The following is a 15,283-nucleotide window of genomic DNA, read 5'->3' as shown; positions in this document are numbered from 1 at the left end:
CTTCTGTCCAAACATGTTAATTATTATTCTTGTGGCGTAATCACCTGATTTGAACCATGATAGTACACCTCGCACATGCCTACACCTTAGCATGCCACTTATATCAATACATGAGTCTGTACGTTGATATCAATATTCATGTACATGTATTTTTGTATATGCTTTCTTTGTGATATGGACTGGGTCAATAACACATGAGTGGTCAATATTAGCACGCGAGTTAATCGTGGGGTGGTTATATATGGTACGTGAGTCGTCTGTGCAGCATGTGGACAAGGATCCATCCTCCTCGGATCACCCTCTCATGTTTCTCTCTTGATGGTGTAAATGCGGTACGAGGAAAACAAATTAGTGTTTGATTTGGTTATTGCATTTCTTTTCTACTTGCACTTTCCTTGGATGTATACATGATTTTGCTGCATCTCTTCTCTATTTGCTACCTCCGGAGTGTAACATGCCTTTATGCATATCTTCTTTATATGCTACCTTATTTGATGATATGAGATACAGTACTTATCCTCTATATGTGAATTCGTGTGACTTGGCTTGTTTAATCATGCATAGTTTCTCTCTATGCATCTGACGATGGATTTCTCTATATGCAAGTTTGATAATTTTATGATATTGGATGCATATCTTCCATATTTACTGAATTGTTAACTCATTCAAGATTTAGCACATTATCTCTTTGTGCACCGATATGGTCTTATTTGTGTTATATGATTAGATGGCACCATTGTCACGCACTTGTGAAATTCAGGAATTATACATGTTATTAGTGAGTATCATTAGTAATTCTTGCCATTATTACCTCGCCGAGGTTAATTATGATACTTGCTGGGTACATTGGGCCAGTTGTACTCATACTACACTTCTGCACCTTGCGTGCAGATCTTGGAGCTAAGATACTGTGGATGACGGGAGTTGGCATTGATAATGTACCAGTTTTCTGGATATAGCTACCATTTATCTTTGGTAGTTTTGGATTTGTACTCTGATATGTATATTCCAACATATGTTGTATTTACTTTCGTACTAGCTTTTTGTAAATCAAAATCTTAGTAGCTCATGACTTCTACTACTTATCCTTGGGATATAGTATGGAACTCAGCTATTTCATTTATTGATTACTTATGATATTCGGTAGAATTGTGTGTTTGCCTTACCTAGTAGGTTGGGTTAGGTGACATGACTTGAATTGATTGTTAAGCTTCATGTTACCATGTTTCTTATGTTGTACTCCCTTTGTGAGCTAATTGAATCATTTTAGAGGTTATTGTTGGTTGATCTCCTGTCCAAACATGTTAATTGTTATTTTTGTGGCTTAATTGCCTGATTTGAACCATGATAGTACACTTCACACATGCCTACACCTTAGCATGTCACTTATGTCAGTCCATGAGTATGTAATTTGATATCCATTGTTCATGTACATGTATTCTTGTAGATGCTTTCTGTGTGATATGGACTGGATTGATAGCACGTGCGTGATCCGTGCAGATCTGAGTTATGTTAGCATGTGATTTATCCGTGCAATGGTTATATATGACAAGTGAGTTGTCCGTGTAGCGTGTGAATAAGGATTCATCCCTCTAGGTCACCCTCTCATATTTCTCTCTTGATGGTGTACACACGGTATGAGGAAAACTAACAAGTATTTGATTTGGTTATTGCATTTCTTTTCTACTTGCAATTAATTTTGTTGCATCCTTCTCTATTTCCTAGCTCCGTATTGTATACATGCATTTATGAATATCTTCTCTATATGTTACCTTACTTGATGAGATGCGACACAGTACATATCTTCTCTACATGTAAATCCATAAGACTTGACTTGTTTAATCATGCATAGCTTCTCTATATGCATCTGAAGAAGGATTATCTGGTATTTCACGCATATCTTCTCTATATGCAAGTTTGATGATTTAATGATATTGTACGCATATCTTCTATATATGCTGGATTGTTAATTAATTCAGGATTTAGCATATTATCTCTTTGTGCACCGATGTGGTCTTATCTTTGTTATATGATTATATGGCACCATTGCCATGTGCTTCTTAAATTTAGGAATTATACAGGTCATTAGCGAGTATTATTAATAAATCTTGCCACTATTACCTCACCAAGGTTAGTTATGATACTTGCTAAGCACATGTGGTCGGTTGTACTCATACTACACTTCTGCATCTTGCGTGCAGATCTTGGAGCTAAGGTTTTTATCATGCCCCAAACCAAGGGAGGCGTGACTGGCACCCGGTGTTGTACTGGCCCGAGTAAACAACTCTGTAACTCTTTTTTCTTTGTAACTATCATAAGCCAACATGGTCACAACTCGTAACATATAACTATAAGTGGGCAAGTGTTGTATCAATGAACCATCGTTCTTAAAACATGAATACATATGGGCCGTCAAGGCCTCTGACATACTGTACAAAATGAACCTCTGTCTACAAAGCCTCTAAGATTATTTGACATCAAATGGGATAGGGTATCGGACTACCCATAAGTTTGTAGCAAAATTCTAACACGATGACCTATAGACTCAGCAATGAGGTGAAGTTTTACCGTTCCTTCGCTAAATGCTAACCTCATCTACTATGAGAGCTCGTCAAACTGATTGTCTATACCTGCATGCATGAATGCAGTATCCCCAACAAAAAGGATGTTAGTACGAATAATATACTGAGTATGCAAGGCAGAACTGAAACATAACCATTATTCAACATTAACGAAAGACATACAAGAATCAACCTGAATATCTTAAGTGCCACCGTATATGCATACTTATTATACTTATATATATATATATATATATATATATATATATATATATATATATATATATATATATATATATATACTTTGACTCTATTATCTATATCGTATGATGCATGACTGTCCAATTGATCAGTGGTAACTGCCCGATCCGCCGTCGCACGGTGGTAAATGTATGACTGCTCAACCGATGGTAATATGATACATAACTGCCCAACCAGTGGTAACTGCCTGACCGACCGTAGCTCAGTGGTAAATATGTAACTGCCCAACCAGCCGTAGCTAGGTGGTAAATGCATGACTGCCCGACCGGTCGTAGCTCGGTGGTAAATGCATATGCATAAAGATGCATGTATTACTATATTATAAATATTAACATCTTTATCAAATACCTCAATAGAGACTTAGGAACATACTTAGACATGCTTGAATATCACTTTAGAAGAATGAATAACATAGACATCCTTAACTGCTAAGAGTAGAACCACTTATGGAATAATATGTTTACGTATCGTTACTTGGATCATACCAAAAAGGAAGAAGGGATAACCTTAACATACCTGAGTCGATTTTCTTGACAATTCTCTAACACATATTAATTGCGACAAAACACGAAACAAGTCGTATGAAAAGCTCGAAACAATCACGTTGCTATGAAAAAAATCTTGGCGGAAATGTCTGCTTAATTTATGAGAAGTAACGTTTCTATGCAAGTAAGTGTTGGTTAAAGCTCTATGTAACTTTTCTATGCAAGAAAGTGTTGGCTGAAGCTCTATGTAACTTTTCTATGCAAGTGACTTTTCCTTAATTTTGGACTAGGAATGGAAGGTTGTTATCTACAGGAAGATGAATAGGGTCGTATCCTCTATTTTATTGCTTTCTTGATAACACTTCTTCAACTAAATGAGATAAGGTGCAATTCTCTTAAATGTTGCCACCTTGCAATTATAAGGTAAGAGTCACTAAATGAAAGAAAGAGGCTGTCACGTTTTGGGCTTGTTAGGCCTTATCCCAATATCTTAATTAATTATACACTAATCTTTAATTAATTAGTTAATCTCCCATTAATCAATAATTAATCAATTGCCCGCATAATTAAGAGTTATCTTGACTTACATAAAATACTACTATTAAAATATTAAAATTTTAATAATTTATGGTACCATATAAAATCAATACATACACTATTATTTCATTAAAACATCCATGTAAAAATGCATATATTTTCTCAACTTTTAATTTCCCTAATCTCATATAAAGAGTAAAAAATTTCGTACGCTTAATTCTTAAAATGGTAAAAAGATAACCTTCTTTTCTTGTGAGAAAATAATATTTATCTTTACAATAAAGAAAATTTCATAAACTTTCTCATATTATGTGTATAACAGAAAGTAGTAATATTAATAACTATATAAAATCATATATTTTTTCAAACTATTTTACAAAAATATTCCACTCAGAATACCATATCAAATATATATAACAATGTCAATGTTGTTAAACTCACGGGATGTAACCGTTTTGTGGATGACGGGAGTTGGTATTGAAGATGTACCTATTTTCTGGATATAACTACCACTTGTCCTTGGTAGTTTTGGATTCTTATTGTGTTATGTATATTTCAACAGATGTTGTATTTGTTTCGTACCAGATTTGTAAATCTAAATCTTAGTGACTCATGACTTGTACTATCAATCCTTGGAATATTGTATGAAAACTCAGCTATTTTTTTATTGATTACTTATGATCTTCAGTAGAATTGTGTAACTATTGTTTGGCTTACCTAACAGATTAGATTAGGTATCATCACGACTAGGTAAAATTTGGATCGTGACAAATATCAACTTTCCGGGGAAGGGTCTGGGAGCCTCTTTCCATTTCAAACTCCAAATCATTTCCTCATAATAATATACACATCAACACGTTGGAACAAAAAACAATTTTCCCATAATATATCATCCCTTTGGCATGTAATTAGGCATCAAATAAGTGCAAAAATACCTAATAATATTCGGGGCTTTACATAATGTAATCTTGATGGGATGGGAAGAAAAATTGTAAAAAGGGAAAAAATAGTTAGAGCATCAATGAGTAAACTAGAGGAAATTAAAATTGCATTTTATGCTACTAACGATTAGCTAACTATTTTAAGCTATCGGTCAATGATCGACTGTTGATATACAATGAGAGAAATGTTTATATTCAAAGTTAAAGAAGGAGAGGGAGAGTTTGATTTTTATGACAATGTTAAAGGAGGCCTGAACATGTCTATTCTCTAAACTTGTTTGCACTTTTCTAGAACACAAATTAAATATTAAAAAAAAGTAGATATGAGGAGTAATATTCATGTATACGTAAAGAATTTGCTTGACAAAATTTGTGGTTCAATCCCAACTTGCCTGATCTGCCTTTGTTTTTTCTTCCAGTTCTGTTCATAGTTATTAGCAGAGACTAAATAAAAGAATAATATGAAGTTCTAATGGAGTAGATCCCAACTTCCTATTTAGAGTCAATTGATTTGTTTAGTAATAAGATGAGTTGGTACCCTAAAATTCCCCTAAACTATCATATTTTTGTCAGTTTCCTATTTAAACTATTCGATGTTTCCAAAACCCCCTAAACTGTATTGCCCTTCATACTAAAACCTCCCTGTTACATTCTTAGAGGTACGTCTAGTACACGCTCTAAATTATCTAAAAAACTTGTCATGTAGCACTACACGTGGCTATTTAGCCCAACCTAAAACCCCCATAAACTATAACTTTTTTGTTAGTTACCTACTTAAACTATTCAGTGCCCCAAAACCCCCTTGAACTATATTCCCTATATATTAAAACCATATGTCGAATTTTTAGATGTGCGTCTGTCTAACTATATTAACTTATAATTTGTAGTAAATCTTTTATGTAATTTACTTATGATATTTTACTCTGGATGACTGATTAATTCTAGGAGTTTAATTTGGCCAAAATAGTATCTAATGTAATGGGTTAACTTTAGGTTTAACTATAGTTGTACTTTATACTAGACTCTAATTGAATAATTCCTTATTTACATTCACTTTTCGACATAATAAAAAAAATAAAGGCATATAGTGTAGCATTTATGAACAATCATCTTATATTACATAAACAAAATTACACAAAATAAAATTTTGCAAATAAGAAACTAATCAGCCAACAACTACATCCTATAATTCTGAATTACACAAATAAGGTTTAAGAGATTCAACTTTATTCTCTAAAGCAAGGTGTTGGTTTAATAAGAAGATTTAAATGAGTGTTCTTTCAACAGTATGTGTCAAAGATATGAAAGAAGACTAAAAAAAAAAAAAAATTATTTCGGAGGAAACAAGAGAGGAAATCTTTTTTCCAGAGGGATCGATCCTATATGAAGAACTGAAGAAAAACGGTGAAAAAAATGAAGGAGAAGGTGAAGAAAATAATAAAGAAAGGCGAAAAATAGGAAGAATGGTGGATATAAAAGAAATAAGGAGAATATTTAAAACAAAAATAAAGTTGAAAGATGGTTAGGCTAATTAGCCATTATATCGTGTCACGTGGGCCATTTTAATGGCTTTTTTCAACCACCACACACTCCCAAGCGAGTGTGTACACATATTATGCCAGGTGAGCAACGAGGGAGTTTAGATATGAAGAACAATATAGTTCGGGGGATTTTGGGGACACCGAATAATTTAAGTAGGAAACTGATAAAAACGTAATAGTTTAAAGGGGTATTAGAGTATTAACTCTAATAAGATAGAATGTGACTACCATAATTTGTAGTAGGATGGATAAGATCCCTCCATCTTTGATAAGAGGTTTTGAATTCGAGTTGTAATGATATAAAAAGTGTTTCCACCTTATACAACGCAAGTTTAAATTTAATCAGAACTTCAAATCGAGTATGAACATCAATTGAGAATAAGAAAAAAAAAAACGTGAATAACTATACAACGGCGATCATTTCGCCTGAAAACGCTCCACCACTGATTGATCCCATGTGTCAGGTAGCTAACATTCAAACATTTGCCTTGCAAAATAAGCACTTTCATTTCTTTTTAATAGTTGACAATAGTCCGTTTATTATTTCTTTTTTGTTTTTTTTCATTTAACCAAAGCCGTACATAAACGTTGACAAAATTAGAATTACTAAGCCAAATCATTTGTTTTACTAAATTACAATTCACATTCATGCACTTAGCTTACTAGTTTGCTGATGAGGTCTTGTTGCATCTTGAAGTTTAAGATCCTGACTTTATTATGCTTGAATTATAAGTAAAATTCTAAATTTTCGAATTTGTTTTACTTATGAGCACTAAAATAAATCAAACCAAAGATCACTTGGATTGAACAAATGATCTGATGAGACATTAATCATCCGGTTTACTTCCTCCTCAATATTCCTTTAATGCAACTTATATATGCTCCAAATAAGTTTGACGTTGAACTATTTCGACTAGTACTTGTAGTATTTTGTCCTGCATGGAGAACTGTTATGCTCTAAGCAACATGAACGCTTTAGCATATAATAACATGTTAGGTGTTTATCCTGATTTTCTTACCATATTTAAATTTTTTTATTCCTTCAATATATTTACCATAACTGATTTTACCTTTTACAAAAAAAAAAAAAAAAATCCTCCATATTTGGCTAGTTGGAGGAAAAGGCTTTGGTGGATCCTTCCTTCTCGTTTAAAAGCATCTATAATGTAGCCATAAGGTGTTTGAGAGTCTCATTTAAGGGAGAATTTTTGCGACAAGTGTTAGCGTGCCACAATGCCACTTGTGTGTGCTCTTTGTGAGGTTGTTTTCTCGATATTTTGAACTTTCTTTTGTATAGTGAATTGCTCATCTTCGCCTGTGGATGTAGGTCAACTGATCGAACCACGTTAAATTTTTGTGTCTCTTTTGATATTTTTTCTTTTGTTGTCTGATTTATCATCATTGAAGTTATGTTTTATTAGCTTCTGCATGACACCTGCTTATTTCGATTCTAACATAAGAGTCTCTAACTATCTTTTATAATATTATCCATTTGCGCTCTTTTTTAAAGGATGAAGAATCGTTCTTTTCTTTGACTTGGTATTAAATATTCCTTTTCTAATTCCAGTTTAAAATGACGGCTTGAGCATATTTGAACATGCATTTGATTAGATGCTACAGGCAAACATGCTCTTATCACATGGTTACCGTACATATCACAACATGAAACTAATAAAGTAGCCCATTTCCGTTGAATTATAGGTAGCTTTACTTATAATTAGGGTTGTGGTGGACTTTATTCTTAATCAGAAGTCTCGAATTCGAACTTTAATTTGGTTATAGAGTCATCTTTATTATAGGGAACACTTTAAATCTATTACAGGATCTCGCCGCATATCCAAATTTAATTGGCATGCGGGTACGAAACACCATATAGTAAAAAACACAAAGAGTTATAGTTAGCGTCGTTGATTCTTATAATCATTGGCCAATTATAGGCCATTAACTGAAAACAGTTAATATAACAACAAAAAGTCAGACGCATCCACTCCTAAAAACACTTTAAATACTACTCTCAAAACCCCTTTTTTCCTACTCTCTAACATAGAAACAGAACCCCAACAAAAGAAAGAAGAAAAAAAATCTCATTTCCTCTACAATATTATGGCTAAGCTTTTAATTTCTTGGTGTTTTGTCTTCTTCTTTTGTTTTGGATTCATTTTCTTGAAATCAAATGCAGCATCAGTAACGTACAATGTGTTAAGCTTTGGAGCAAAATCAGACGGCAAAAGTGATGCAACTCAGCCATTTCTGAAAGCATGGGTAGCTGCATGCAGCTCAGTGAAGTCAGCCACCATTTACGTTCCTCGTGGACAGTACTTAATTAAGGCAGCAACTTTTAGAGGGCCATGCAAAAGTAAAATCACTGTAAAAATCGATGGAACTCTTGTGGCTCCGGCGGATTATCGCGCCGTTGGCAACTCCGGCTACTGGATTTTGTTTATTAAGGTTAGCCGGATTTCGGTCGTGGGAGGAACTCTTGATGGAAATGGAGCTGGATTTTGGGCTTGCCGGAAGACAGGGAAGAATTGCCCTGTTGGTGCTAGGGTATGTTGTCAACTTATCATGTTTTCTCAGTTTAACTATTTGATATTCTTAGTCTCTATTGGTTCAACTAATTTGGATTCGTCATTCATGCACCAATTAAAGATAAATACTTCATGCCAAAAGTTTTTCCGTTCCTTAATCTAGAAACTCAAATCTCTGGTTAAGCTAGCTTGGAGAGATCCAACCATCCAATCATCCTTTAGATGATTTCTTTTTTGTTTCTTTTAACCATTCGGTTCATTCGAAACCTAATGATAGACTAATCCAGATACATGCTACGTTGGGTCCTTTAAAGAGGAAGAACTTCTTACCGAAGTTTCTCCATTTTCAAAACAGAACTCGAGACCTTTGATTAAAAATGAAGTGACCTCGTTCATCTTATGCACAAAACATTTGGTCGTTAGGTAATGTCAACTTATAAAACTGATAACTTGTTACTTAAGATCGAAGAGTGGCCATTGACCAACTTGACTAAAAACTTAATGGAATTAAATTATTTATTTCATTGTTTGGGATAATTACTTATTCGTCGGGTCCTCAGGCTAAGACACCCATTTATTTGTAGGAAAACATACGTATGAGTTATGACAATATCATATACTATATATTATAAGAGGGAAGAAACAGAAACTGTAGAAGAACTTTATTCCTAAATGCATGTGGGAGTAATAAGCTTTATGCATGTATGGCGGCTTAGAGACTATTAGCTAAAAAGAGGGAATTAGTCAAAGTATTTATTTATTAATTTTCATTTAGTAATATATGTCTCTTTTCCAATTCAATTTTCTTAATATAATGCAGTCTATAACGTTCAACTGGGCAAATGATGTTGTGATTAAAGGCTTAACATCAGTCAATAGCCAGCTAATGCACTTGGTGATCAATAGCTGCAAGAATGTGATGGTTAAAAATGTAAGAATAATAGCACCAGACTTAAGTCCCAATACTGATGGCATTCATGTCCAATCTTCAACTGGTGTTACTATCACTGGTACAAGTATCAAAACTGGAGATGATTGTATATCTGTTGGCCCTGGCACAAGAAACCTTTGGATGGAAAAGATTCAATGTGGCCCTGGCCATGGTGTTAGGTAAACGCAAAAATTTTTAAATTTTTTCTGTTCTTTTCTAACTGAAAAAAGGCTGCAATATACCCTAACGTTTGCGATTTGTTTTAATATGGCTTTTTCACTAATTCGTTTTTCACCATGGGAAAATTGGTCTGATTTGGTTGATATGGTGGAAGCCACATAATATCTTGACATTTTCAAATATAAACCAATTTAAGGGAGGGAGAAATATGGGACAAAATTAGCGGTGAAGGTCTTTCACGAACTGAAAGTTAAAAAAATGGTAGCCCAGTGCATAAAGTATCCCGTATTCACATAGGGTCAAGGGAAGGGCCATACCCAAAGGACTCTGCGTGAATGCGGGATGCTTCGTGCATCAAACTGTTTTTTTTTTAACCTTTCGATCCATGAAAGACCTGCAAGCATAAGATAAATCGAATACCTTTAGGAATAAATCCAAATAATTTCCCTTTCTAACTTCATGTATCATAACATATACGTAATATATTTGTTTTAAACAAACTTAAAATTGTGTTTTTGGTTTGTACATTGCAGCATTGGAAGTCTAGCAAGAGATTACAAAGAAGATGGTGTGCAGAACGTGACATTAATTAATTCAGTATTTTCTGGATCTGATAATGGATTAAGAATAAAGTCTTGGGCAAGACCCAGCACTGGTTTTGTCACCAACATTAATTATCAAAACATTATCATGAGGAATGTTGACAATCCAATCATCATTGATCAAAATTACTGTCCCAACAACCAAGGCTGTCCAGGCCAGGTAATTCCTAATTAAAAAAGTGTTTAAATTTACAAAAAGAAATACCAAATAATGAATCTAAATTTGTGATTCAATTGCTTATAAATTGGCAGACTTCTGGTGTAAAGATCAATCAAGTGACGTACAAAAATATATTAGGAACATCAGCAACGAAAGTAGCCATGACTTTTGACTGCAGTCCAAGCAATCCATGCAGCGGAATAAAGTTACAAGACATAAAGCTTACTTATTTGAACGGAAAAGCTCAATCTATTTGCAAGAATATTAGAGGAAATACTGGAGGAATCATCTTGCCTGATAATTGTTTATATTAATCCAGTGTTAGGATTTTTTTTTTCCTTTTCTTTTAGGGGTGGGAGGAAAGAGGCATATATGCAAGGGACTATATATTCTTTTTTTGTATTGTTCCAAATTGTTGTATTGTGTTTCATGGGACTTTTCTCGACTGGGAATTATGCCATATGTAAATTTAAAGAAAAAGAAACTAAAAAAAGTTTTGTTCCAGAATAAGGAAGTGAATACATTACTCAAATGCATTAGTTACAACTTTGATTATTTTACTAATGACAGGGAGAAACAGGAAGCAAACCCCCTCTCTCTACTCTATTACCTCTCCCTCTGGGAACCGCACCTATATCTTTTACATACATAACCGATCAGATTTATTATTTACTTTTCCTAACCAAAATATATAGATTATTCATAATCTCTCTCTCACACACACACACACATATATATATATATATATATATATATATATATATATATTTAATTGGGTGGATAGCTATTTTGGTTATTTCTTCTACTTATATATCATGGCTGTTTTCACAACTTTCAATCAATAAGGGGCCTGTATAGTGGGTAGTCAGCCCAGGTTCACTCTGAAGCAAGAGGTTCACCCTTGTTGGGCCAAAGCCCATCAGGCTAACTGACCTAGTTTAGGTCAGAAGAATTAACCTAAATAGCCGCTCATCCAATTACTTAAAATAAAAATAGTCGATGGAGGTATAATATTTATATAATTTATGTATTATATGTGTATAATTCTATATAATCAATGTATAATATGTATAACTAGAAAAAGTAAACAATGAATATGATCAGATATTTATGTAAAGATCTCTTTAGGTTATTTAATGAGAAATAACCACTTCTAATTTCGTAAAAATTGCACGGGGCGCCCTATTTGGTTGCCTCCATTTAACCTATACCCATTTTTTTTAAAACTTTTAACTTGTACCCATTTTTTAAACAACTTCAGCCCCCTTTCTCCTCCTCCTTCTCCTCCTCAAAGTTATATCCGCCCTCAATCCAATAGTTCTATTAGAAGAAATCCAAAGCTTCCTTACCAAATGTTTTTTGGTGATGCTGTCAACTGTTTTATAATTCCAAAAGAAACAAGGTATTCAAGACCCACAATAAGTCGATAGGACTGAAAAAGGTTAAACATGAACAAATAAATGAGAAGAAATTAAATGGGCAACCAATGGCAGTGGAAAAGTATCCAACAGAGAAACGTCCTAGCTTCTAGGTTTAAAGGATACTATCTTTGAATATCAAGTTAACACCATTTGAAGGAGGCAATCCAATCAAACCAAATTGACATTGAATCCTATGGAAAGTCAGTTAAAACTTCAACTCTAAGAAGGCTGAAGTTCGCCAGTTACAAACAAAAAGAGCTAAAGTTCGCCAGTTACAAACAAAAACTTCAACTCTAGAGCTGAAGTTCGACAGTTACAAAACAAAAACTTTAGCTCTAGAGCTGAAGTTCGCCAGTTACAAAACAAAAACTTCAGCTCTAGAGCTGAAGTTCGCCAGTTACAAAAGCAAAAACTTCAGCTCTAGAGCTGAAGTTCGCCAGTTACAAAACAAAAATTTCAGCTCTAGAGCTGAAGTTCGCCAGTTATAAAAACAAAAACTTCCGCAATTACAAACAAAAACTTCAGCAAATAGAGAACAAAACTCCAGCTACTATGCTTAAGTTCAGCAATTACAAACAAAAACTTCAGCACACTTGCTAATTCAGTTCCGTCTACTAGAATGCTGAAGTTTTGCGTGATTGCCTTTGCTACTTCAGCCCCGTATGCTGAAGTTACGCGAAAAAGTGGGTACGCTTGCAATTTATTTTGCAAAGCGGACACAAGTTAAAATGTGACCCAAAAAGCGGGTATAGATGCAAATCCCCTCTAATTTCCCGAAAACATTCTGTTTCTCCAAAACTATTCTATTTATGTTTCTCCTCAAAAGTACTTTTTTTCTTCCAAAAGCTTGACCAAACACTTCAACTTTGAAAAAAAAAGTGCTTCTAGGTTGGTGAAGCTTGACCAAACATGCTATTAATCAAACTGGCTTAAATATGGGTTATGTACTGAATTTGGATGTGCGATATTTTGGTATAATCTATATCATACTATATTAAAAGTGGGAAGGTCTTAAGTTAAAAGTTGAATTACAAAAATATCCTTCAAAATTACTTACCGTTTTGCCCTTCATCAAAATGAAAATTACCTCTGTCTCAATGTTTAAAATATGTTAAAGCAAAATAAACTAATATACCAACTAACATGACTCTTCGTTGCTATTTAAAAAAAATTGAAGAATTTGAGACCCAATTCTAGAAATTAAATTACCAAAATACTCTTCTAAAATAGACATATAAATAAATAACTTTAACTACCACGTTCGGTTCCAAGAAAATAATTAAATTATGAAAAAACACAATTATAAGTGAAAGACACTTTTCAAATAAATTTTGTAAAGTAACATTAAACTACATTTATATATATAGTTTTTAAAAACGTTAAATTATGAAAGGACACAACCATAAGTAAAAAAAAACTTTTAAAATCAGTTGTTTAAAATTAATCCATACCCTTTATCAAACATTATGTTGGTTAGGGTAAAAAATTTAGGAATTAGACCAGTATAAATGGAAGTACGAAAATACACATTCTCTGTACTTTCCCTGCATACATTGTTTTTTTGGTACGGATGAATTTAATTTATAAAGTAAAACAAGACATAATTCATTCTTTCTTAAGTAGCAAAATATAAAGACAACATTTGCATGCGGTTTGTAACTTGAAATTACAAAATCTATAGGTGGTGAGAAAATTGTAAGTTAAAATGCCAAGAACGACGGGATAGATCCTTGCATCAGTTTGTGCTTTGTGCATGCATCTTGTGACTGATAATTTATGTGTCTCATCTTTGCTTCTTTTTGTGACTTCAAATTCATAAAATAATATGTAAAAATTGCACGGGCGCCTTATTTGATCGCCCCCATTTAACCTATACCTATTTTTTTTTTAAACCTTTTAACTTGTACCCACTTTTTAAATAACTTCAACCCACTTTCTCCTCCTCCTTCTCCTCCTTCTTCTTCATCTTTCTTCTGCTGCTGTTGGTGCAGCTATGTTATAAATATGTTTATCAAATTTTTTAAAAACAAATTATAAACAATGTTTTGATCCCGCTATCTGAAAGCTGCAGTAATTAAGTGTAGCCTGAATATCAGGCTAGAGAGAGAGATGGGTACTGGTAATTTTTTTCATTTAATGTAATTGAGGTGTGTATCTTTGTGCTTTAATATGTGAGCCAGAAATGGTCGTATCGTTTTTTTGGTATTTAGTAACTGGTAGAGCACCGCTATGCTTTTTGAGTTTCTTTGTTGCTTAGTTACAAGTTCGACTCTCTTCTCCTCCAGAAGGAAAGGAATTAAAATGTACTAGTGAAAAGATTTAATGCAAGGCTTTTGTGTCTCATTTTTTATTTCCTGATGAGTGGCTTGGCTGGTGTAATTGGTCATAATTAAAAAAAAATTCAGCTCTAGAGCTGAAGTTTCCCAGTTACAACAAAAAAATTCAGCTCTAGAGCTGAAGTTTCCCAGTTACAGCACAAAAATAGAGCTGAAGTTTCCCGTTACAACACAAAAACTTCAGCTCTAGGGCTGAAGTTTCTCAGTTACAACACAAAAACTTCAGTTCTAGAGCTGAAGTTTCCCGTTACAACGCAAAAACTTCAGCTCTACCCATTAGACAAATAGAGTGCCATTTTATGCTTATTATAACTTTATTTGGAACAGTTTGTTGTAATCTTTCATTTGGTTTCTTTCTTTAATTTAATATCCTAATGAACTGTCCATAAAGAACAGTTGGTTATTCCATTCAGTCATATTGTAGTTTATGATCTGTCCTACCTACAATTATTTGTAAGTTCAAAACACTGTTAAGTTGTCAACTTTGAACTTATATGTCTTAAACTAAAACCCTGACCTATTACAAAATATGCATTAAAAAACAGTGGAGTGGGTAGCTTAATGGACAAAATAATTAGGACAAAATAATGAATGTCCCCACAGCTTGGAAACCATCCAATTCATAACTAAAGTCTTTCACTACAATACAAAAACTTCAGCTCTAGAGCTGAACTTCAGGCCCGGCTACTAGAATGCTGAAGTTTTGCGTGATTGTCTTTGCTACTTCAGCCCCGTGTACTGAAGTTATGCAAAAAAGCGGGTACGCTTGTAATTTTTTTATAAAGCGGACAATGTTAAA

The 15,283-nt window shown here is 33.7% G+C and overlaps 1 protein-coding gene across 1 annotated transcript; it reads left to right on the top strand.

Annotated features, from left to right (window-relative positions):
• Positions 1-8,429: 8,429 nt before the first annotated feature.
• LOC104225512 (polygalacturonase-like) lies at positions 8,430-11,068 on the top strand. Its single transcript, XM_009777335.2, has 4 exons — positions 8,430-8,873; positions 9,675-9,964; positions 10,499-10,727; positions 10,820-11,068. The coding sequence occupies exons 1-4, from the start codon at positions 8,430-8,432 to the stop codon at positions 11,039-11,041; spliced, it is 1,185 nt and encodes a 394-aa protein (XP_009775637.1). The 3' UTR covers positions 11,042-11,068.
• The last annotated feature ends 4,215 nt before the right edge of the window (positions 11,069-15,283 follow it).

Source organism: Nicotiana sylvestris, chromosome 12 (assembly GCF_000393655.2).
Source record: "Nicotiana sylvestris chromosome 12, ASM39365v2, whole genome shotgun sequence".
NCBI lineage: Eukaryota > Viridiplantae > Streptophyta > Magnoliopsida > Solanales > Solanaceae > Nicotiana > Nicotiana sylvestris.
Note: the sequence above shows the minus strand (reverse complement) of the source record. Positions and strands in the feature narration are given on the sequence as shown.